Below are 24,663 nucleotides of genomic sequence, written 5' to 3'. Positions count from 1 at the left end.
GCCCACCAGCGTAGGCCCGCCCCTGCGTCCCCTCCTTGGGTCAGGGCTGTACTTCCTGAGTGGGTAGGAGACCAGGCAGCCTGGCTCCGAAGGAGGAGGCTGTGCAAGAAAACCCCTGCTGTATCTCAAAGATTCTTTCTTTGTCTTTTTTAATGTAACCGTATCCGTTCCCTTACACGTTTTGAATTTTTCTCAAAGGCACCTTCCATGGGCACCTGCAGTCGTGGGTGGGGGAGAGTGAATTAGGGAGGGGCTCCTCTGCACCTGCACCAGCATCCAGCTCTGAGTGCCCCCGGATGGAAGGAAGGCTGGCTGTGCCCTGCAGTGGGAAATACATTTGACATTGTCACCCAGTACATACATGCGCACACATATATTTACAAGTGAAATAGAGGTTAGTGAAAAATAACTTGCTGTAAAACACACCAAGCTGATATTTTCTATTATATTTTAAAAATTGTATTCCAGGTTAAAAAACAACGGTTGCAACCCACTAAATTGATTTCACCACCCACTAATAGGTTGCAGCCCACAGTTGGACCAACCCCATGGTTTAAGTGAATTTGTCTATTTCTTCTGTGGGAATTTTTAGGTCAGCATTGCCCAGGGCTTTAGGGCTCAGCTTGGAGCTGTGGATGGCTCATCGCCGATCGGAATGGAAAGCCCAGCCTCTGCACCCACCCACCCAGCACAGTAGTCTGGGCTGCAGGGGCTTGGGTGGACCTTGGCTCCGCCGTTGGCCAGCTGTGTGCCTGTGGCCAAGGCCCTTTGTCCCTTGAGACCCAGTTTCCTCATCAGTAAAAATAGGAATGAGAAACCCCACGTCACGGGGCCAGTGTCCAGTGAAGGCGAGCACACCGTACTGAGCGGGTGCCCCGTAGCTGTCTCTTCCTCTCGTTTGCCCATTTGTTAATCTCTGGCACCTCCCCGCTCCTCCTGTCTGTTCTCATTCAGCCGTCAGTAGACCGGTCTGTAGGTACCTGCGACCTGTGTCTGTACCCCGACTGGGAGTTCCTTGAGGCCAGGCCTCTTACAGAGTGGGTCCGCTTCTGCGCGTACTGTGTTCTCCCAGCCCGTGTCAGCCGACGTATTTAACATGGCAAACTCTGCTCCAACCACACGAGTCAATGCCGAGGCCCCCACTCCTGCTTGCTTTGACAGAGGAGCTGGATCTGAGTTTCCATTCCTGTAAATCCTCATGAGGGTGTACATCAGCTTCTCTCCCTCCCGCTCGCCATCTTCCAATGAGCCGGTGACCTAGGCAGCAGCTCGCACCTCCCTGCCAACCAGAGCCCGCACGCCCGCCGCCCACCCTCCGTTTTGGTTTAATTTTTGTTCTTTTAAGCTTCTCCTGCGCTTCTCCATGTGCTGTGATCTATAACCTGCCTCTACTGTCTGGCCTCACAGGGTCCTCCGGGGTCACAGCCCTCGCCGCACGCACAGCCTCCACCCCACAATCCCAGCAGCATGATGGGACCCCACAGTCAGGTAACGCACTTGGCTCGCCCGCCCGCCGGGGGGCGAGGGGCACCAGGAGGACAGAGCCAGCAGAGGAAAAACAAAAATCAAAACGTGCTCTCGCCATTGCCTTCAAGTCTTGATTGGCAAAGGAAGTGTTTTTGAAAAAACATATATACTATTTTCTAAAGAGAGTCTTCACTCCTTGGACATCACACCCAGCTTGGATATGAAACCAAAAGAAAAGAAAAACATTTCTGTGACCTTGTCAGCGGCCTTTGCGTTTTTGTTTTTTCCTCTCTCACTTTTGTTTGGTTTTTTGAGTTTGGTTAACCATTTGTGTGTGACTGAAGCTGCATCCCTAGCCTTTTCTTCGTGCCCTCTCGCTGCTGAGAAAGCTTTCCTGCCCATTCCCTGCATTATGTTAGGTGCCCGCTGCCCCGCACCATTTCCACTGTGTGTCCCCCTCCAGTCCTGGCTCCCCTTCCCCGCCCCTTTGTCAGTGGTTTCTGTGCGCGCGCGTCCAGCTTTGTCCGCACCCCCAGACATTTCTGTGCCGGTCCCTTTTGTGGTCCTTTGATTTGCCCTTCCCAAGAGCAGAGGTTTTCCCCCTGAGCCCCACGCTGATGTCGCTGCTCTCCCACGTCCTGTGCGGAGTCCCGGCTGCCGCCCTGTCACCCAGAGGCCACCTCCTTAGGCAGACGCGGACGCAGAGTCGGAGCTTCGTGGGTCGTGGCCTCTGTTGTTTCCTCCGCCCAAAGGGCCTCTCACCCGGAGGGGAGAGGCCGCCAGGAGAAAGGGAGTTCGAAAGACCATCAGTTGTAACAAAACTAGGCTTTGCGGAGTGGAGTGCATTTGTGTTTGTCACTGTGCAGGAGCGCAGGCTGTCATTGAACTAATTCCCTGTAATTGCAGCCTTTTATGTCACCGCGATACGCAGGCGGCCCCAGGCCCCCGATCAGAATGGGAAACCAGGTACTGTACCTTTTCATGTTCTCTCTCCCCTCACTCGGCCACCCTTCACCCTAGTTGGGCTTTGACTCCCATCAGAAATGTGGGAAGCCCTAGTTGGTATGGCTCAGTGGATTGAGTGCTGGCCTGCAAACTGAAAGGTCACTGGTTCGATTCCCAGTCAAGGCACATGCCTGGGTTGTGGGCAGGCCCCCGGTTGCGGGTGTGCGAGAGGCAACCGATCGATGTTTCTCTCCCTCCCTTCCCCTCTCTCTAAAAATAAATAAATGCAATCTTTTCTTAAAAGTGGGGAAAGGATTAGGAGGTAGAGGGGCAAGTTTTAACAAGGTAGCTTTATAAGCAGGTCTCCAGAGAGGGCCCCGTGTCAATTCCCTGTGTGTTCTGCAGCCCCCAGCCAGCATTTTACCTGCCCCTCCTGGGCGGCTTGGAACCTTAGTTCTAGAGCTCGGAGGGCAGCAGCAGCTGCCGCCAGGGTGGGAATGTAGGGTTTCAGCTATTCTAGAGAAGGTGGTAATACCCCTGCCCCTCCCTTCAGCCCCTTCTTGGAAAAGGGTCTTCCTCTTTAATGAAGTTAATTGACAATGTGCATTTTTTCCTGGAAGCTTTTGAGAATTGCCAAGGCTGGTAAATAGAACCCTGCTATTAAGGGGAGAAATGGCCCGTAGTAGCGCTCAGATCAGGGGCCTGTGGGCAGCAGAGCAGGACATTTGGGAGTTTTTCAGCGATGTCTGCCTGCTCCCCAGACCCAACTCAAAACAAGAAAGGATTTGTTCGTGTAATTAGAAGAGTGGTCTGCTTGTGGGGAGGGCTTTCAGCCTGGGGTTGTGTGCCTTATGTCGGCCCAGTAGGGTTGGCAGTTCCAGGCGGCCTGGGGGATCGGCCCCCTGCCACCCTCCCCAGTGCAGCCCGTCCAGGGGCCGGAGGGGAGGGGGTGGGTGCTGGTGAACATCCTCTTGAGGATGGACAACTTGACGTCATAAAGACACTTTAGGGAAATGTCTCTTTATGCCAAAATATTTTTTGGCATAATTCTTTGAGGGAATCTTGCAAAAAGCCCTTAAAGAATCTGACAGCAACACTAGTGCATCCAGCCCTTGCTGCCTTTGGAGCTGGGGATTCAGTCACTGACGAGACCGGTGTTCTCCGAGTTTGGCTCCTTCTGCTCTGGAGGCTCCGCAGGAAGGAGACGAACAGGCACTACGGAGAGGTGCTCGGAACCGGGAGCCTCGGTTGTGAAGTTAAATCGCCTCTCAGGTTGCCCCCTTTTTTCCCTTCCAATGTCCTTTGTTTCCTCTCTTCTCTGACACAGGGGGCAGTTTTGGACAAGAGGAATCAGAGACTTGGCTCTTTTTAGCAAGGAGGCCCGTGGATAGGTCGCAGATGAGGAAACAGAGGGTCAGAGTGTAGGAGTGGATTCCCAGAGTCCCCGGGGAGCTGGGCTCGAACCCCCCTCCGGCTCCCGGGCCAGGGCCGTTTGTACCGCACCTGTTCCTTCAGCTCTCGTGCTTGTGAAAGTGTCTTTGTTTTGACCCAGCCACCAAATGGGTCTCCTTTCTGCCATCGCACCCGTGGGCCCCAGCAGCAACTCTCCCTCTTGCCCAGCCAGGGTGCTCCTTGGCCTGCACAGGCCTCTGCCCCAGGGAGAGAACAGATGCTTCCTTATCACAGTTGTGGCCCTTTCTCCTGCCCACGAGAGCAAACGGAGGAGAAATCGTTGCCTGTACTCAGTGTTACGGACCAGTCTCAGCCTCCTGCTCCCCCTTCAGAAAATGACCCTAGTTTTCTAGTTTCCTCAGAACGCAAGACGTCTCCCCTTCTGGGGGCGCCCCTTTCACAGGTGTCACCCCTGGGGGTTTCTTGGAGAGTGCCTCATTTGGAGCTGCCAGTCAGACCAGAGCCTCCAGCCACCCAGTTAGCCCAGCCCTCCCCCAGGGCATGCAGAGGAGACAGAGGTAGCAGGACTGGTTCAGGCTCGGTGACCTTGGCCTCCCAGTTTAGGGCAATGAGAAGAGCGCTTAGGGGGGTAAAGGACCTATGGGTCATTGACTTGCCACAAAGTCTTGCAAGGCCAGCCTCTAACCTGCCTCCCTGGCCGAGGTTGGGTGCTGTGTGTAGAGCGTCGCTCTTTCCAGCGAGGGTAGCTGGGTGGGCGGTGACCAGTGGGGTTCAGCTGGAGTTGGGCGAGGAGGACCATGACAGCCCAGCGGAGCCCCGCCGGCCTGGCAGCTGACTTTGTAGGCAGCCCGAACGAGCGTGCAGACGCCTCTGGGCTGCGTCCGTTCCTGGGCAGATGCTGGCGCACCTGCCCCGTGCTGCCGTGGGAGGGGCACTGGCCTACTTCCAGGAGCCGGTGGGACAGCCTCAGAGCATCTCCCTAGCAGGTCCTGAGGTATGTGCACGGCACGCACTTGAGTCTCACATACGGACTGTTGCTTTTTTCCTTCCTCACGTCTGAAGGCCTGAGCCTTCTCAGTGCAGTGCCTTCCTTCCCCGGTGCAGCGGGCCCAGACTGCCCTGTCTCATCTCAGGGTCGCTCCAGTGAGGGGAGTGATTCCCAGGCCCCTCTTCCCGCGTCCTGGCACGCAGCAGGCTTACTGAAGCCTGAGGGGGAGCTTTCTGTGAGAACCAGTGGGCGGCACTGGGCTACCTGGAAAGGGGGTGCTCGCCCAACCCCCACAGCTGCCCCATCCACCTGAACATCCTGGGGTCCTCCAAACCAAACCAAACAGGCTCAAGAAGTATCTCTAACCCCAAGAGCAGACACAGACCAGCTAGGCGATTCAGAGAGGAAGCAGGGTTGGGAGAAAGCAAGAGGTCAGGACAGTGAAAACCCAGTGGCTGGAGAGACATCCTCTACCCCACAGCTAGGTAGGAAACAGTTGGCGTCAGCGGCCGCTCGTGAACATCAAGTACTCTTGAGACTCCTGCGGCGCTCCCACAAGCTTCCCCACCGTTCTCTACCCTAGACATACGCGAACACATCCCTTTAGTGGCTAAATGGTGAAGACTTACCCTTCGCTTCCCCTCACCTTGTCCCCAAACTGGTTCCCAGTTCCCCATCAGCCCGAAGGCAGAGGAGTTCTCCCCTCCGCCATCCCCACAGCAGTGGGCCGGTCTGGGTGTGAGGGTCCCTGTCAGAGGGGCTGCCTCAGAAGGGATGGGAGAGGGTGACCCGCTTTTCCAAAGGCTTTCCTGCTCAGAGGCAAGGGCTCACATTTAGTCCTAAGGCACGGGGTTCCAGAGTAAAACTTTCCCCACAGCTCTGCCTCTTTCTCTTATCCACTGGCAGCTGAAATAACTTCAGTCCCACGTAAATCACTCTAATAGGTTTGCACAGCGGGTGTGCCGAGAGCTCACTCAGGAAACCCAGGGCACCCTGTCTTCACCTTCTTGGTAGTAATCACACCAGCATCTGGCGGGCCTGCCGGCAGGCTTCTGGGAGCAGGTTCTCATTCCGCACCCTGCTTGCCCCTCTCCTGGGGGCCTGCTCTTCACCCCAGGGGTGGGAAGGTGGCATTTCACGTGAGCGGCCAAGAGTCCCAAGTGTGCATTCCGGCTTTACCAGATGGCGCCTGGGGGCTGTTGGTTTGGGACCTCGTTTTCCCGTCTCCATGTCAAAGCCACTTCCTCCCTGTTCCCCTTTTAAAGGGACCTCCTCTTGTTTCAGGCTTTTAGCTACTGGGTCCCTGGATCCCCACGTTTTGGAGGTGGGCATAAAATGTGTTACATGTCCATGAAGCAAAGGGAAGACAGGGTTGGGGTTTGGTGGTAAGAAGGAGGGGCACTGCTGCCTCCGAGGGGGGTGCGGCAGGCAGCAGGGGCCACAGCGTGGCCCCCTCTGGCAGGACACAGACACACAAAGACAACAGGGCAGGGCAGTGGTTTCTCTCTCGCTGATGAAGCCCCTCCTCACCCTTCCACGGTTTTTGCTGATGCCAGCTCAAGCTGACAGCCACTCCCGGGACCTTCCCCAGTTGGCAGGCAGCAGGGATGGTCGTAGGGAAGCCATGAGTGGCCCTAATTGGGCAGGTGGGAGCTGGGGCAGGCAGGCGTGTCCCTCTGTCCCCCAGCTTGGGGAGCGGCCGCTCAGCTTCTGTCTCCCATCTCTTTCAGCCTCCGGGAGGAGTTCCTGGGACGCAGCCACTGCTGCCCAACTCCATGGATCCCACACGACAACAAGGTAGAGAGGGCCGGGTGGGCCGCTGGGGTGTGGGGGGTCTGGAGGAGCGCCTCCTCCCTCCCGGGTCTGCCTCTGCCACTCACAGCTCACCTGCTCTCTCACGCAGGGCACCCCAACATGGGAGGATCCATGCAGAGAATGAACCCTCCCCGAGGCATGGGGCCCATGGGGCCCGGCCCACAGGTAACCCTTTGTGTCCGTCCACTTCCCTGACCATCTCTGCGCTCCCGCCTTCTCTCCTCTTGCCAGTCTGTCAGTCTTTCCATGTCGCTCAGCTTGCAGGGATAAGAGTAGAGGGCGTGACCAGATCCCCAGCTATTCCCTCTGCTCAGGGCTGGGCTGGCCCCACACTTAGCCAGGAGCTGTCCCCCAGCAAGCAGAGTTGAGGGACCCCCTGGGGAACTAGGGGTCCCTCTGGGAGCCCCCTAGGTGACAGGCCCTTTGAGGGGAGGCGTGTGCTGGCATGTGTGGTTTGAGGGATTTGGAAGGCAGGGAGTCCGGTACACAGGCAGTGGTGTGGGTCCCCCAGAAATCCCAGAGGCGGGACAAATGAGTGGCCGTCCTGGCTCTGTTTGCAGTGCACCGTGGACAAATCACTTTGACCTCGGTGGCCCCCACAGGCCTCCGTTTCCCCACCCGTCCAGTCGGGAGTGAGTCTGTATTTACGGTTCTCTGCAGTGCCGCTCCACGTGGGAGGAGGCCAGGCTGGCCAGGGGTCCTGCCTAGAAGTTTTTTTGACCAGAGGGCTCCATCGCAAGGAGAAGGACCATTTGGAAACCTCTGGAAGAAATTATTTTAGGTGCCCTGTCCACCCTTTTGTAGTTAAAACACAAAGTTTGCTCCCTGTCCCCTGGCTCCATACCCTGTCTCAGGCACAGGGTCCCACAGTGCCATCCAGCAGGAGTCTGCCCGGCCAGTCCTGTTCCAGAGCCTCCTCGCCGTGGGCTCCTGCTCCGAGTGTTTGAATGTGGCTCTGTTCTTCCCTCCTAGAGTGTTCCGGGGTCTGGCTGCCTGAAAGAAGCTAGAAGGCTGGGGGAGGGGAGGGGAGTGTGCTGTAGTGGGGGTGAAAGGGTTTTGTTCCAGGGTGTTTCTGCCCTGCCCGGAAGGCTGCTCGCCCCTCCAGCCAGCGGGTAGACGTTTGGGTTCTCGGCGCCACTCCCAGGTTTCCAGTTCCCTTGGGTGGAGTCTCATCCCACCACACACACAGACACCTCCCTTTTGTAGGAAGGGGCATCCGCACACACCCTGCAGCCCTCTGCTCCAGTCCGCTTTCTTCTCCGTGGGCTGCAGCGTCCACGGTGCTGAAAGGTCTCGGGAAGGGCCTTGACTTTGGTCGGCCCCATAGTCCTGAAAGGAGGCAAGCCTACACCAATTGCAGCTCTGGTTTCCCTGTTTTGTTTTGGTTTTGGTTTTTTTTCTTTCCTCGAATCCCTCAGAGCTCGTGTCTTCACCAGCCTCCTCTTAAGCCATCGGGGCAGTCCCTGCCTGTCGAGTGGCCATCTTGGGCTGACCTCTGCAAAGCAGCCAAGCCGAGGGACCCGTGGGAGGGTGGCAGAGTGTACAGAAGAGAGATTTCTCCTGAGTCACCCTCAGCCTCCACCGCGCATTACAGATACTCTTGGTGTGGAAATCGACAGTGGCCTTGGACTTCCAAAATGTTCTGGGGGGTGAAGACGATGGAGTCTGGGGTGGAAACTTCACTCCTGTACTATTATCCACCCTTCTGGATTTTTGGAGGCTTGGCAGCTGCATCTGTAAAACAGGAGGGAGAGCAACCCTCGTAGGGTTGCTTGAAGGGGAGGGCCAAGTTCTCGGCATGGCACTTGGCCTAGAGTAGCCTCTTAGTGAGCAATCTGTTTTCTGACTTGGGGGCTTAAATAGGTGTTCGGGATCCCATTGCTTGGGTTGGGCGGTTGTTTGTGTAGTTTCATTTTTACTTTTCTGTCAGAGGTCACTAGTATATTGAGGTTCCAGAAGCTGGGAATGGACATTATCATTATCAGACTGGCTGAGAGCAGAGTGTTCCCAGAACACTCTGGGACCTCCCACGGGGTTAGCGGGTGTATCCCCGTGTTAGCGGCCCTGGCCAGCAGTCCGGCACGGCTCTGCAGCCTGCTTTAAAGAGGCGGCGAGGGTGCCGAGGCTGAGGTCTTGGCAGCAGGGCTTCCTGGGGCCCTGTTGGCCCCCCCCCCCGGTCTCACCCAGCAGCGTGCAGGGTGGTGCTCTCCTGCAGGATCGGGGTGGGGGCGCGGCCCCTAGGGGAGGGAGATGCTAGCACGTGGGTGAGGCCAGCCGCTGCCCCCCACCCCCATCATCCCCAGGGGCTCTGAAAACATTTCCTTGTTTTTGACTTAGTTTTACCAACATGGCAATCCTTAATGCCTTTCCTGTGTCTTCTCTATACTCCTCTGGGTAGGGTGTGGTATTCAGTTCCGGAGTCAGACCTCCCTCAGAGCAACCCAGAGTGTCGGCACCAGCTCTTCACTGTGGGACCTGGGCCTGGGCAAGGCTGGGGTATGGCGTGGACCTCAGGGTCTGGGGTCAGCTAGGGAGTGGGCATCACAAAGCCTGGAGGTTTTGAACCCCAAGGCTGAGAGTGGGGAGAGGACAGACTCTCTGCATACCCCCCCAGGCCTCTCTGTTGTCCCTGAGGGTGCTGTCCTGGTCATTCATTCCCAGCAGTCAGGAGAGGGGTGAGCTGAGAACTTAGTGCTGGAAGGCATGGTTCTGGCCACGGCCCAGCCTGGTTGGGTCTCAGTTCCTCATCTGCAAAATGGGCGGCCAGGTGATGACCTCACAGGGCTTCTTGTGGGTTGGGTGAAAGGGCAGCTGCAGGCGTCCCATGGGTCCGTCCTTCCCTGGGCCCTCGGCCCTGGGCCACGCTGGTAGCAAGGCGGCCAGCCCCGCAGGCAGCCTTTAGTGAGTGCTTCTGCACGCACAGTGCTGTGCCGAGACCAGACACAGGTGGGGAGCCCTCAGCCTGTTGTTGCAACTGCAGAGTAAGATTGCTAATAGCCACAACTTTCCTAACAAAGAATAATAGGTGGAGTGTGGTCTTGGCTACTTTACAGATTTCAGATCCAAACAGAGTGGCATTGCACATTGGAAGCCTGTGTTGCATTTTAACCCAAATGTTACAAAGGAACCAGCAGCCAGGCACTGCCGTACCCTCTGCTCTATGCCTCAGTCCCTCAGACAGATTTTGCTCTGACTTTGTGAAACAGCCGGTGCCAAAAAAGAGGTAATATTTCCACTTAATTGTTTTCTCTCTGTAAAGAGTTATGTGTGTGGGTCGTGTCAGGTCGGAACCTTCTGGGAACTTTTTCAAAAGCGAATCGAATGAGGCGAAAAATGCAGGGGCTTCTAGCCAGATTGAGGTGCAGCCCGTCAGAGGTGCCATGGCTCCCAGACCTCAGGGACGCAGGTTCCCAGGGACGTGGCCCCAGGCGTTCCGGTTCAGGTCCCGCGGAGGCAGCACAGCCTAGAGCAGATGGCCACGTGTGCTGGACCCTGTGTGCGGAAGTGCAGGTAAAGGGTAATCCTCAGTCCCTAAGAGATCTCTGCCACCCTCCATGGGAGCGGCAGTGCCTTCCTGCTGGTCAGCACAGCCCCAGCTCAGTGCCTCTGAGCAGAGACCCCAGAAAGATGGGGGGACCAGAGCCCCCGAGGGCTGGGTGAGGAGGGAGCAGGCTAGTTGCAGGGACTTTCCTGGGGGGCTCCCAGCCTGGGACGGCCGGGCCCCCGTATGATTAGGGAGCGGGGAGGAGAGGTCCTCCAGCCTCACACCACCCTGCAGCCTGAAGTCCTCTTCCACAGATCTGTGATTGAGACTAGCAGACTAGACGGCTCTCCCCTAGTTCAAGTGCAGAGAGCGCTGAGCAGGCCGCAGGCAGCTCTGAGAAAGAGCCCCTTTGACAAGGTGTTTCGGGAGGTGGCAGCCGGCCCCTGCCCCTGCTGGCTGCTGGGCGAGTGGCCACGGCAGTGTGGACCCTGCACGGAGCACTGAGATGAGACCAGGAGGGTGGGACCTGATCCAGAGTCCCCAGCAGCAGGGGCCGTCATCACTGCTGCCTGTGGATCAGATCCCTCCGCCCAGGGTTGGGGGCGCCCCATGGGGAGGAGGACATGGGTGTAGTTTGTCCCTCGGCCCGCTGAGGACTCTGTGTCTCCAGTCGCCATCTCTGCCCCCGTGGAGCTGTGCTGGAGCAGAGGAGGGGCTAGTGTCTGGCTAGTGGTTACACCTTGCCACCCAGGGCCTCGGCAGGGAGGCAGGCACCCGAGTCTCTGAAACTGTGCTTCCAAGCCCGCCTGCCCTCTGTGAAAAGGCCAGTGTTTGTGATTTGAAGACTTTTCCCCCAAAGCTGACTTTTAGCTCCACTTCCCCCTGTGACTTACCACATGTGTGGCCTCCTTGGTCCTCCAGCTTGTCATCTGTGAAATGGGAAGGTATGAGTGACCCTCCAGGGTCTATGCTTCTGAAGGTGGGAGAACCTGGGCACAGTCCCTCCAAGGAAGCAGCCATACTGACTGGGAGGCTTCCAAGGGCGGGGAGGAGTCAGGACAGCAGGTGCAGTCTTTGGGAAGTGAGCGCCCTACTTGTTGTCTCCTCTCAGGCCACTACCCCGCCCGTCCCCACCCCAAGGTGGAGGTTGCTCTCCCGGGCGGGAGAGGCCCCTGGAAGATCTTCTCTGTCTCTGCCTTCCTGGAGGGGTGGGCTGTCTGGGAAGGGGGTGAGCTTCCTGTTCTGCAGGAGCACAAGCGAGGCTGAGACGTGTAGAGAGGATCTCAGAGCTGCACAGGGGCTCAGCGAGGGCCCTTTAATACTGAGGTTCTGTGATGCTCGAGGCAGCCCTGGGGTCTTCGGGGTTCTGCTGCCAACATCCCAGAGCAGTGCGCACCTCTGAGGGCTGGCCCCACTTCAGAGCTGTCATCTCACCTGACCCTCGCAGGGCCTGGCGGCTGGGGAGTTCTTTGTCCCCAGTCTGCAGAGGAGGCAGCCGGGCAGAGTGCTTCAGTTGCAGCCTTGCTGTGAGCATCGCTGCGCCGGACACTGCCACCCTGCTTCTGCACCTCAGTTTTTCAGTCTTTAAAGTGGAGATGGTAATGGGGTCGTGTGATGGTTAAATGTAGGTGATAAAAAGCATGCAGCACAGCCTGGCGCAGAGGAAGCATTGTTGTTACTTGGTTAGTTTGTTCAGGGTCACCAGCAGGTGGCTGAGCCAGGGTGCTAGCCTCCCCCACATTCTGGCCCCAAATCTGTGGCACCACTCACTGCCCTGTGACATCTCTGTCCAGTGGGCCTGGCCCCGCATGTCTGCCCAAGCCCGCCTCTGTTTGCTCGAGGGCGGGCGTGCATCTCCTCAGCCCCGATGGGGCAGGGGGGATGCGGGCTGGCAAGGGCGCCTCTGCCCTGCCTGCCCTGACTCCAGGCCTTGCTCACTGCCAGCCAGCCCGATGCTGCTTCAGCCACTGTCCACACCCTCTCGGGATTCTTCTGTGGACTCCACACCTTTCTGTGGGAGGCCAGGCAGGGGAGGCGGCCCCGAGGCAGTGAGGTTTGGGAGATGGCCCGGCTGAAGAACTCACCCGCAGCCGGCTGTAGCCTCTGAGGTGGTCGCTGTGGCTCTCGAGCCTCCCGTCTGCCCCAGCCCGCTGGCCCCTCAGGTGTGGGGCGTAGCCTGCACAATCCACAGCTCACAGATCCGGGTTGAAACCTCAGCTGTGCTGTGTGCTGACGGGGACTTTGGGCAGTCTTTCTCCTCTCCTGTGCAGCAGGGATAGCACCAGCCTCACAGCACTGTGACGAAGCCCAGACCAGACTGTGTGTGCACGCACCGTGTGCTCCGTAAAGAGCAGCAAGTGCTGCTCTTCCTCGGCCACCAGCCCCGCCAGCCTACTCCCGTCAGCTCTCCAAGGGCAGAGCTGCCGCCACAGCCAGACGCAGCAGACCCGTTTCACTTTTCCCTCTCTCCCGGCCTCGCTGATTGACTGGGCACCCGCCCTGTCCGGTGCAGGGAGGAGGGGGACTGAAGGATGTGGGACTGCAGTTCCTGTCTTCCACAGGTACTCGGAGTCCAGCAGGAGAGACTGCCGTGTGTGGCCTTGAGCCCTGCCTGTGAGGCATGGGCAGGGGAGGAGGGGAGCCACGTGGCATTACAGGAGCAGCTAGGCAGAGCATTTACCCCGAAGGGGCAGGACCGGGAAGCCTGCACAGGCAGGGCGCGCTGAGCTGGGTTCTAGAGGATGCGTAAGAGCCCGCCCGGTGGAGGAGGGGGGGCGAGGCATTCGTTCCTGCCAGGAAAGTAGCACTGGAAGAGGGGAGTCAGGTTTGTTTGTGACAAGAGAGGAACCAGGTGAGAGGCCTGGGGCCCACCCCACTCTGCCTCAGAGTGTTGCACTGAGCTGGGGCTCCTAGGAGTTTCCAAATTCTCTCTGGACTCTTCTCAGACAGAACGGTGATTCCTTCTTAGGGTAGAAACCTTTTCCTCTGGCTCCTAGCACTGCACCTGCTAAGGGTCCCACGTGCTGGGGGCTCAAATTAGGCAGCTTGATCTGGGGGTGGAGGACACCCCAGACCTGGGGCAGGGTGGGGTGTCTGTGCATGGCGGGCCTTGGGGACAGCTGCAGGCCGGGCCTTTCAGGAGCATTTCTTCCCCTTCCACTGTCAGCCCAGCCCCTGCCCACCCCCGTCAGCGGCTTCTTCCTCAGAGAGAGGCAGTGGCCCCCACCAGTCAGATGTGCCACCCAGTCCGTCCGCCTGGGCTGGAACCTGAGGGGAAGGTGCCCATCAGTGCCGTGGGCCCAGGGATGGGAGCAGCCTGCTTGCGTCCGTGTGCTTTTGAGAGAACTGTCTTGAAGCCCCTGAAGCTGTGTTTTGAGTTGTGACTGACTGTCCCTCTGTGCTGGCTTGTCATTGTGATCCCATCACTCGACTCCCACCCTCCCTCCACCTTTTTTAAGCAAACGTATTTTTTTCTCATCAGGTTCTTTCCACAGACTAATCCTCTTGCTTATATTCTGTCTGCCCCCCACCCTTTTTCTCTGGTTCCCCTTCTCCTTCTCATAGACTGACCCTTGGTTATCGTTGCAGAATTACGGCAGCGGCATGAGACCACCACCCAACTCCCTCGGCCCCGCCATGCCCGGGATTAACATGTAAGGCACAAACGACCCGCCAGTGGCTCAGGGCCCGGGGTTTTGCCCCCACTCCCCACTCTGCTGTCCTTCTGGAACACGGGTGATTCATTCAAGTCATTGCTGGCACCTCCCTGGGCCTCTGTGTCCTCGTCAGGAAAGTGAGGATGTTAAAACGCTGGTGATGAGACCTCATTCCATATGGTGCTTGGCGTGCCCAGCACTGTTCGCAGCATGTTATGTGGCTTAGCTCACCAAATCTTCATAGTAACCCCGTGAGGTGTTCCGCCATCTCCCACTTAGAGATGAGGCAGCCGAGGCACAGGGAGGTGGAGTCACTTACCCAGGCTCACACAGCATCAAGAAGAGGGGTCAGGGTTTGAACCCTGTACAGCCAGCTGTTCTAGTGCTTTAGTCTTTCTTAACCCCTTGTGGTGGTAGATCTGTAGGAAAGCGCACGTGCAGAGGAAACTTTGTGTACTTCACAAGTTTTCCATATAATTTATAGTTTGTAGATTTCTACCTGTGGAACTGCCCATTATGACCCCATAGCCAGATGGTCTCTGAGGCCCTGGGCTGATATGAAGGACGTCCTGCTAGTCGTTTCTGTCCTCTTGTTCTGCCCCTGCTGGCACCACCCCCGTGGAGTTGATGGCACCCTTTTCATTGTCTTGTCTCTCTCCCTCCATCAGGGGCCCGGGAGCTGGCAGACCCTGGCCCAATCCTAACAGTGCTAATTCAGTGAGTACCAGCTCGGCTGGGTGGTGTTTACCATGGAGGTCCTGGGGTGCAGGGGGGTTCCTGTCCCCAGGTTAGAGGTGTCAGCTGCAAGGGGAGCTGCAGCAGGACTGTACCTGATGCCTCCAAGGAGAAGCTCACCTATAGGCAGAAGGTTGGGAGTGACATGCTGGTGCCATCTTGGGCTTGGCCCCTGTCCAGCCCAGCCCACTGCTCTGCAGAAACTCGGGAGTATTAGCCGGGAGCTTGGCTCAGAAAGTACTGCTCCAGCAGGGCCAGCCTCCAGCACTCAGACAAAGGAGCCGGGAGGGGGCAAAGCACAGACAGCCCCGGGGGAGAAGGCCAGAGGGGTGGGGTGAAGTTCCAGCCTTCCTGCGCTCCGGAACTGGACCGCCCCCTAAGGCTCCCTGCAAAGCTCCCTGCAAGGCTCTCGGGATCGGTTCAGGAGCTGGATTTTGCTCACACCCCTGGCTCTCTTAGGGAAACTAACCAGTTGGCTCAGTGGGTCCCACAGCCTGTCCCATGAAGAGTGGGGTCTTGTTCCCAGGTGGGTTTGGAAGCCAAGAAGTGCTGCCTGTCAGAGGAAGTGACTCTGACACGTGGCTCCCCCACCTCTTACTTTTAGATTCCATACTCCTCCTCATCACCTGGTACCTACGTGGTAAGTGTGTGTGCATTTGGGGTGTTGTATGTCTCGCCACTTGTGACTGAGTGTGCAAGAGAACTTCTCGGGTCCCTGTCTTTCTCCCTTTCAAAACACATTCTGAGTACAGATTCCAACTGTGCTAGAACTTACTCTCAATATTGAGGCATTTGTACCTTTAAGTGACCCCGAGGTTTTTGAGCGGAACCTAGAACTGGGATCCCCATCTCGGGGTGACCTGTGGGTTGGCTAGCTTCCACCGCAGGCCTCTGGCTTCGCCAGTTGGATGTACACATGTGCACACACAGCCAACTGGTTTGAAGAAAGAAAGGAGGAGGTCCGAGTCCAGTTCCCCGAGGCTTAAACACTCGGGCTGAGTGCGGGCTGGGCCCCAGGTGTGCACTTGCTGCTGCCGTGGCTGGAGCTTTGTGGCCTCTCCCCACGTGTCACTACCGTGGGTTTCTCAGGTCAGTTTTTATCTTTTCTCCAGGGACCCCCTGGCGGTGGCGGCCCCCCAGGGACACCCATCATGCCCAGTCCTGCAGGTAAGAGGGCTCGGGGAAGGGGTGCCTTTGGGGGTGCAGGCACAGAGGCAAAGCTTCCTCGCCACTCTTCCTGAGTGGCACACCGTCCACTGTTCATCGTGGCATCAGGCATTAAAGGGTGTGAGACCCCCAGTGCCACAGAGCCATCGTGTGGCCTCAGCCAGGTCACTTCCCATCTGGCTAAAGGATGAGTGGAGCCAGGGAGGTGGGGCAGCAAGGGGTCTCACTGCCTCGGCTCCCACTGGTCAGAGAGAACCCTGTCCTGGTTGTGTGTGTGTCTAGGTTCTGGCAGCCTGGGGCCAGGGCTCTGCGCACAGTGCCTCTTGGCTTCTGGTCTTTCACGTAGGAGATCCCTCCTCCCTTTTTCCGTAGCCAGGGGAGAGCACACATGCACGCAGGCAGGCGTGTGCACACCTGCACACACAGCCTCACAGTTGTGTTTCTTCCCCAGCTCAGAACATCATACCCCAGCTGGGAAGAATCCAGGGTGCAACCCTCGCCCACCCCAAAGATAAAAAGTGAGAGGTGGTTGGGGTTCTGCCTGTGACATACAGGGCCTGCTCCTGACACAAACATGTTGGCCGATTTCCTGAGAAGTCATTTCAGGCTAATTGGGAGACTGGAGGGGTCCCTCTCTCCCACCCCCTCCTCAGCTCCCCATGGCAGGGAAGCTGCTCGGCTGCAGGGGTGGAGCTGACGGCAGCCGTGGTGCTCCGGCTCCCGCTCCGGCTCCTCCTTTCTGCTGCTGCATTTTTATGAGCTGCATGACCTACATTCAGACTGGGTCGCATTAAGCCACTCCATATGGTAATGTGTCTCCAGCCCAGTCCCTGCCTCTCTCTCCTGCCCCGTCAGCTTGGCGGGAGGCCCCCAGGTAATTTGTGGCGTGTCTCTTTTCCCCGATTTGATTAAAACCACAGGCAGGGCTGGGGAGAGCCCAGGTGCTGATCTGGCTGCCCCTGTGCCGTCCCAGCCCGCGACCAGACCTGGTTTGGGGTGGGCAGACAGGAACTTGAACCTGTCATCCTCCTCTGCCGCGGCCACACTGCTGTCCAAACACCCTGAAATTCTTTGTTTCGGGGGTGAGTGGTTTTCACAGTTGAATTTTCTGTGATTAAAAACTTTGTGAATCTTCATTAAATATAAATTAGCCAGAAAATGGCGGTACTTAAAGAAAATTTTAGGTGATAAAATACAAAAGAATGAGTTCAAGTGCCACGAGTTTGTTTTAATTAAGAAACGAATTAATCACCCCAACTTGCGGGTTTCCACTGTTCTACAGATTCAACAAATTCCAGCGACAACATCTACACAATGATTAATCCGGTGCCGCCTGGAGGCAGCCGGTCCAACGTAAGTCTGCTTTCTAATAATTTACGTATCTGATACAATAACAAATCATAATTAACTTCATCAGCTGAGGGGGAAGCGAGTTTAATTGATTTCAGCCATTTGTTACCAAGATGAATAAAATAAATGGTCAGAAAAGTGATTAGCTCTTGGGCACCTCGGCTCCCATCTCAGAGCTGCCAGGGGTGGCGGAGAGGGCAGGGGTGGAGCGGTTCCCATTCCTCGGTCAGAGCAGGGCGCCAGGCCCCACTGGGGGGACCCCTGCTGCCCGGGGTGGGTGTGGGAAAGCACTGGGGTGCTGGTGGGGTCTGGGCGGGTCCCTGCTCAGCTGGCCGGCTGTGCCACCCCGGGCATTCGTCACCGTCTCAGGTCTGTTCCTTGGCCACGGAGCTCAGCGTGGAGGCCAGAGCGGGAGCAGGGGCCCACTGGGGGCCTTTCCGCCCTGTGACTCCCGCGCTTGGCAGCCTCTTCGCCTCTGTTCAGGCCATTCCCTCGTTGAGAAGCCACTCCCTCCCTTGTTGGCCCCTCAGAGTTCCAACCTTCAGTGATATTGCAGCTCAGATACTACCTCCTGTGATCGCCCCGTTCCCTGGTCCTCTGACCCGGGTCACATGGGGCTTGACTCTGCAGCTGTAGCCTGTCACCCTCTCCCCACTGGGAGCTCCCTGAGCCCATAGCCAGTCTATCTCACCTCCAACAGCCCTTCCACATCGGCCCGGGCGCTGAACCTGACTCCGCCCTCGGGGTCTCAGGGTTTGGAGAGGAGGCTGGCGTGTGGTCAGAGCAGCAGCCTGTGGTCTGCAGAGCCAGCGGGTAGGCCTGGAGCCCCAGAACTGTGTGCCTTTGGGGCACGTTTGGTTTTGTTGGTTTAGTTGTTAATGTGACACCCAAACCATGCCACGTGCTAAAACCCCGATCGCGAATGACGCTGTGCGTGTCACTGCAAGTGTCCAAGCTGCTCGTGGCCTCTGAGGTAAGGGTCTGTGGCCTGTCTGCTAGGTTGACAAAGTGCCCGGAGGGGCTGTGACCAGGGTCACGTAACCGAGTGGGATGGGAAGCACACGTCCCACCACCCCCTCCTCCCCTCTTCCTCGCACCCACCACCTCCCAGCCCTGCCTCATCCCCCCATTCTCATTAGGACAACCGGCCATCCCAGCTTTAGCTCTACAACCCGATGACCCAGGCAACGACATACCAGGGCACAGAAGGCCTGGTGTATGGCAATGAGCACAGAAAGTTGGGCAGGGAAGTGTAGACCTACCTGTTCAGTGACCCAGACACGGGCACTGGGCACCCTGTGTTCGTGTCGTTGGGAAATGGCATTGATCACCCTGACCCTGTGGTCACCGCTGCTGAAATTTTCTTCACCACGGATTCCGTCGGTCATGACCTGTGTCTCTCAGCAGTGGTCATCCACACCACGGCGTCCCAGGGCGCTACTCAAGTGCGCCGCCGTCACGGGCGCAGGGGGCGTCCGTGTGGGCGGACGGAAGGTTGTGCTCCGTGTGGAGACAGTGCAGGGCTTGGTTTCTGCCGTGAGTGTGGCGGTCGCGTTTCCCGAGAGTTCAGATGACAGAAATGAGGACGACGACAGTGGCATCAGCACCAGACAACCCAGGCAGCACCAGGGAGGAGGCACGGTGACCGTGCAGCTTCAGTGGCCACGGGGAGGGCACACGCAGCCAGATCAGGGGCGTGAATCCCCAAGATGGAGGCACCACACAGCATGCCGCGAAGAAGGGGGGGGGGACGCGAAGGGGGCGGGGTGTGAAGGCGCGCTGGGGACTGAATCGCACAGGTCTGGGAGGGGACAGGCGTGTCCTTCTGGCTCCCTCAGCAGTTGTGGCTGCTGGGTTCACTCGGACGCACCCCTGAGGGATGCCATCACCATGCGCACCCCTTAATTGCTCCCTGAGCTGAGAAGGCTACCCTGATCCGGAGGCTGCAGCCGAGCCCTCCGGGTGAGCAGACGGGGGTCTGGAAGACCGGTGTGCTGGTCCTTAGTGGAGAGTTGGCTCTGTCAGATGTTAACCAGGCGAGCCTCCTTCCGGACGTCAGTTGGGGCACCAAACCCTGGCAGCAGAAACAAGTCCCGGCTCTTGGGTACTTCGACTTGAAAACTGGAGCTGTAATTCGTCTTGATTTCTGTGAAGAAAACAAATCAAAGATTGTTGTTCTCTTGTCCAATACAGACTGAGGCTTTGCTCATTTATCTGTGTATTTGGCAGACAGTACACAGTTAATTTGACAAATTTCAGTCAGTCTTTAAACATCTTACCTGCTGAATGTCCCGTGCACCTTGCCCCCCCACGGTGCTGCAAAGGGTTGTGATTTGCTTACCGGTGATTCAGGCTGTCATAATGAAAGTTCTTAGTCACTTGTCAGTTTCCTGAAAACATGCAGAAGCTCTTAATTAGGTTTTTTTACTTTCTAGAAATTGCGAGCCTCAGACAGCTCCCACGCAATGGCCATCATTGTTGCAGGCCGTAGGAAAGATGTTAAAATGTTGGCCTGCTGTGCCACGTTGAGATGAGAATGGAGAAAGGAACCCGCTGAAATAGCAGTGTGTGTGCTGGGTCGTCTCCAGAGCTGTTTGATGGTCTTTAAAAAGACCGTGAGGAGCCTAGATGAGGATGAGTGGGCCGCGGAGCCCACCTGAGTTGTTCAGAGCCGTGGAGGGGGAGGGTGTTGCAACAGAACCTCGTAACGGCCAAAGAAATGATGATTTCTTGGAAATGAGACTGCTTGAGAACTCAAAAAATGTCACCAGTAAGGGCAGCCCCATTAAATAGGACTTTCCCAGTTTCTTTATTAAAACCGCAACGTAATTGGAATCCAGCTTGGATCACACAAGTTCACATTTACCTTTCTGCTTTAGAACTGATTCTCCGAGAAAGGCAGGTTAGATCGCTAACGATGTCCAGTGTGCTTCAGCCGGTTGGAGATGATGGGCCTCTGAGATGCAGCTCGCCCGGCGGCCAGTTTACAGACTCGGAGGGCCCGGCCGAGCAGAGGCGGGCTGCTCCTTACACCAGGGCCGCAGCAAGGTCAGCTCGAGGCAGACCCTGGGCCTGAACGCAGAGCTGAAGCTAGGGCACAGAATAAAATGCAGGAGTAAATCTTTGGGACCTGGGTTACGCAGAGCTGTCTCACCACTGAAAGCACAAGTGATGAAAGAAAAGTAGATACATCAGAGTTTAATCAAGATTTGAAACTTCTGTGCTTCATAGGACACCGTCCACCCACAGAGTGGAAAAAAATATTTGCAAATCTTATATCTTTGAACCTAAAAGTTGTAAAGAACTCTAATAGTATTTTTAAAAAATGAAACAAAAAACCCATTGGGGCCAAGGGTCCAAAGAGACATTTTCCCAAAGAAGAAGCAACGGACAGTGAGGTGGTGCTTGTCATCATTCACTAGGGAAGCGCGCATGAGAAGGGCGCTGTCAGGTGGCGTGGCTGCTGTGGTCGGCAGCCTGGCAGACGGTTACCCCGTGACCCTTCCGTTCCACTCCGAGGTGTCTACCCCAGAGAAACGTGGGAAACGTGTCCCCACAATAACTGTACACAGTGCTCATAAGCATCCTTCATAATGGCCCCAAATCGGAAACTGCCCAAGTGCCCGTTGTTCTGCCTGGAGCATGTGAGGAGCTCAAGACAGGAGCTCCCGAGAAAGGAAGCTCCCTGAGGTCAGGAGTCCAGTGCTGCTGGGCTTTCGAGCGGTGAGCTCAGCGGGGGTGGGGCGGGGGGGGGCGGGCACTCAGCCACCACGTTCTGTGCTTCTTTCTCAGTTCCCAATGGGTCCAGGCTCGGATGGCCCGATGGGAGGCATGGGCGGCATGGAGCCCCACCACATGAACGGATCGTTAGGTAAGCCTGCCACCGCTGCCCGGCCCTGCCCAGCAGCCTTCTCTGGGCCTCAGGCCCCGGCTCAGCTAGGCCTGGCCCACAGTCCCAGCCTCCGCTGGGCCCACAGGAAGATCCCAAGAGAAAGATACTGCCAGGACAGAAAATTCTCTGTACAGAAACAGTGTGGGATTGGGGTGGAGCTGGTGGCGGCCCCTCCGCAAAAGATGGCCAAGAAACTCAACAGAATTCTTCTTTTCTTCCAGGGTCAGGGGACATAGATGGACTTCCAAAAGTGAGTGTGTGTTTGATGTCTCCTCCCCGCAGGAAGCCCTTCTCGCAGTCTGGCTGGGCAGGTTGTAGGGTCCCTGGCACTCAGCTCCTCTCCTCTCTCCCCTCCCTGCAGAATTCTCCTAACAACATAAGTGGCATTAGCAACCCTCCAGGCACCCCTCGAGACGATGGTGAGCTAGGAGGGAACTTCCTCCACTCCTTCCAGAACGACAATGTAAGTGCGCCTCCTGCCACCCTTGCTGCATCCCCTGACCGTCTTCTGATCCCCCGAGCCCTGGAGTCTGTTCATTGAACGAGTTTCAGACCTCCCAGCCAGGACCTGCCTCTGGACCCGTGTCCCCACAGCCACGTTGGGGCCTCTCACCGGGGTGGTTTTCCCACACATTGCAGAGCCCTCACCTTCGTCCCTGCTCCACGGCCCTGGCCACTGCCCCCTGACCACCAGCAGGCCCTTCTAGAGGCATCTCTGCGGGCAGAAAGCCTTGGGCTGGGACTCCGGGCCCGCTGGGTCATTGTCCCTGGGGGTCTGTTTCCAAGTGTGCTGGGGCAGCGGCGGTCCAAACAGTGATTTCCTGGGGCCTCGCTGCAGAGGGGCAGGCCATCTGCTTTTCCACATCAGGCTCCTGTTTACAATCCCACTCGAAGGAACATGGTTAAGCGGTCGGTGGTGGTAGGGGGTTGGTGCTGCTTTGGGCAGGGCTGATGTGTAGAGGGAAAGTGGAGGGTGAGTCTGCCTGCCAGAGTTCCTGACGGGGCGCAGACTGGGGTGCCTCCTGGCCCTGCTGGGCCCCCTGCTCCAGACAGCTCCTTCTCCCCGACCCTCGTGACCCCCCACTTCTCTGCTTCTCCCCTTCCAGTATTCTCCAAGCATGACGATGAGTGTGTGATCCCCCTCCTCTTCTCCGAAATGCTGAGAGAGCCGGCATTGCAGGCAGGAAGATGCCAGAAATTATGCAAGAAGAAGTGAGGTGTCATTACCCAGGAGCTGGGGGAGGAGCATCTCCCTGCTCCCCCTCTGCCCCCTCCCTTTTCTCCACTCCCCCTAAATCTTCCCAATTTTAGTTCATGCAATAAAAAGGCCGAACTTTTTATTCCATAAAACATGAAGGACAAAACTCAGAAATATATTTCAAGCCGATGGCCAGAAAAGTCCCACCCCTTGCCCTTTCCCAGGACCTTTTATGTACATGACACTTTTTTTGTTGTTTTTTGTTTGGGGATTTTGCCTTGTTGGGATTTTTTAATTTGTTTTCAGCGGGGGGCTTTGGGGGAGAAATTTTTTTAAAAGGAAGCTTCTAGCAAGTCCCCACCCCCCACCCCCCAATCAACCTCTGCTTTCTTCTTTAAAAAAAAAAAAAAAGAAAAAGGAAAAAAAGAACAGAAAAAACCCAGCCCTGCTGTCTGTGGCCCAGCGCTCCCCGCAGGAGCGCCGGTCTGGGTGTGAGTGCACGGTCTGGGTGTGAGTGAGTGCACGCCGTCTCTGTAGCCACCTACAAATGATGATGATGATGATGATGATGATGATAATAAACTGGGCAGTTTATAATCGGTGGTTTCTTTCGAAAGGCCTTCTTTGGAAAGGAAGGGAAGTCACCCTTTTCCACCTGGGGTTTTTGGCTTGTGCGAATGGGCGAGGGAGGGGCAGGGCCTTTTTGTTTCATTTTTTGCTTAGTTCCCCCTGGCCAAGGTGGTGGTAGCAGCCATGCCGCCTGGACCCCAGGATTTCCCCCACCCCCATTACGTAGCTGGGGGGGCCAGGCTGCAGAAGGCTCTTATGTCCGCCAGGGCGGAGACTCAGCTCACTGCAACCCCAGTCGGTGGCTTGCACTGCTTCCCAGGAAGGCGCCCCCTCTCCCCTGAACCGCCCCGCCCCCCAGCGCGCCCCGCCCCCTAGCGCCCTCCGCCCCAGTCTTTCGATCCTGCTGCTGCTGGTGGGGGAGGCCACCTGCAGCAGGATGGCTGTGACCTGGGACGTGGAAACTGTGACCTTTGCGTCCCCGTCCCCAAGGCCCTCGCATCGTCCTCGGGTGTGTGTGCTGGCAGAGTAGGGTTGGAGTTTGCGGGAGGGTTTTTTTTTTAATTTCTCTTGATTCTTCCTCCTTTTTCAAAGACGAGATATTGACCACAATTGCTCTGCATATGCTTGGAACTGGATGGAAAGACTTCGGAATTGCTGTGGGGGGTGGGGAGACACCAACCACCAAACAGACGTGCTGTTTCCGGTCCTGTTTTTATTTTCAAAAACCGACACGTGACAGTGGAGCCTGTCCCCTCCCAGGAGGGGTGACTCGGCCTCCCCCACCTCAGCACCCCCTATGGAAACCTCTGTGTCTGGCCCCGGAGACACCCGAGTTCTTTGTACATTTGCTCCCTCCCCCCGCCCCGCCCCCGTAGCTGGTCTTTGTTTCTCCCCCTTTCTGCCGTGTATATCATATTATGTGAGATATCATCTGCCTGAAAAAAGACCTTGTGCGGATTATTGGGAACATTGTAGCTGTTTCTGTGTTTTTTCTTACCTTGTAGTCTGGTTCTGAATTAAGAGAGGAAAAAAAATAATTATGATACATTGTAGTTTGTGTACGATATATGTCGATAACGTTTTATTAAAGGGACATCTTTTTTCCGCAGCCCTTCCTGACATGTTTGGGGGGAACTTGGGTGGGAGTTGATCACACCGATGACAAGATGCGAGGCAGCGGCTTGGGTGCAGAGTTCCTGTTCCCAAAGCATCATCAACTTTTGTGTCCTGCTCAGGGTGGTGGCCTTCTTTTCCCCGGGCACGTTAGTTCTGCGTTTCTGTGGAGGGCTGCAGGGGCCTTTGGGAAAGGTGGGGTGGGAGGGAGGACACGAGTCTTGCTCAAGGTGTTGGGGGGCATCCTGAAAGCCAGTTTTGGTTTCCTGTCTTGCAAGCACATTTTGACCTGCTAGAAGGTGTTTTTCTGGAAGTACAGAAAGGTTCCCGGAGGCCTGTGTTTTCCGAGGCGAGTGTGTCAGTGAACACGCCCGGCATGTTCTTTCCCTTTGCATGGACTCGTTCTACTGACCCTAGGGGGCTGGGCCACCAGGAGGTGGTAGTTGTTTTTTGTTTGTTTGTTTTTAATCTCAAAGGCCAGGGGGAGACAGTTTGGTGTGAATTCAGAGAACCGGTATGAGCAGCACCCTGGAAGATGGCTGGGTGGGCTGGAAACGTGGTGACTCGGCTGCAGCTGTCACCTAGGCAACAAGTACTGGGGGGGGGGGGGTCAGATGTGGCAGATGCTGACTTGAACTTAGGAAGTAGGACTCTGCGTTTCCTGGTACACCAGGGGCCCAATTCCAGGCCTTCAGCTGTGGGGAGCACAGGGGGCTCAGCCCTCCTCCAGAAGACCCGAGGGAGCAGACAGCGAATTGCCGGTTTCGGACCCTGCCTTTGCCACTGCCGTGCGGTCACAGGCAAGGCATTTTCTACCACTGTGCTTGGTCTCCTCATCTGTGAAGTGGGATGATGGTTCACCTGCCTCGT

General features: G+C 56.8%; 1 protein-coding gene across 5 annotated transcripts in view; it reads left to right on the top strand.

Annotated features, from left to right (window-relative positions):
• Window positions 1-23,788, top strand: part of SSBP3 (single stranded DNA binding protein 3) — a 154,051-nt gene extending 130,263 nt beyond the window's left edge. For 3 of the 5 annotated variants that reach the window (XM_037161548.2, XM_037161567.2, XM_037161558.2), the window contains 13 exons: window positions 1,408-1,488; window positions 2,374-2,433; window positions 6,544-6,610; window positions 6,717-6,793; window positions 13,701-13,765; window positions 14,437-14,485; window positions 15,108-15,143; window positions 15,616-15,670; window positions 16,953-17,023; window positions 20,813-20,891; window positions 21,134-21,162; window positions 21,274-21,375; window positions 22,019-23,788. In XM_037161548.2, coding sequence (XP_037017443.1) covers window positions 1,408-1,488; window positions 2,374-2,433; window positions 6,544-6,610; window positions 6,717-6,793; window positions 13,701-13,765; window positions 14,437-14,485; window positions 15,108-15,143; window positions 15,616-15,670; window positions 16,953-17,023; window positions 20,813-20,891; window positions 21,134-21,162; window positions 21,274-21,375; window positions 22,019-22,048 — 801 coding nt within the window. In that variant the 3' untranslated portion in view covers window positions 22,049-23,788. The remainder of the gene's footprint in view (window positions 1-1,407; window positions 1,489-2,373; window positions 2,434-6,543; window positions 6,611-6,716; window positions 6,794-13,700; window positions 13,766-14,436; window positions 14,486-15,107; window positions 15,144-15,615; window positions 15,671-16,952; window positions 17,024-20,812; window positions 20,892-21,133; window positions 21,163-21,273; window positions 21,376-22,018) is intronic. The other 2 variants (XM_037161553.2, XM_037161576.2) reach the window with 2 other exon arrangements.
• Window positions 23,789-24,663: the final 875 nt, after the last annotated feature.

This window comes from Artibeus jamaicensis, unplaced genomic scaffold, assembly GCF_021234435.1.
Source record: "Artibeus jamaicensis isolate MK-2021 breed Jamaican fruit bat unplaced genomic scaffold, CSHL_Jam_final scaffold_1019, whole genome shotgun sequence".
Classification (NCBI taxonomy): Eukaryota; Metazoa; Chordata; class Mammalia; order Chiroptera; family Phyllostomidae; genus Artibeus; species Artibeus jamaicensis.
The sequence above is the reverse complement of the archived record's forward strand: the minus strand, read 5'-3'. Positions and strand labels throughout refer to the sequence as shown.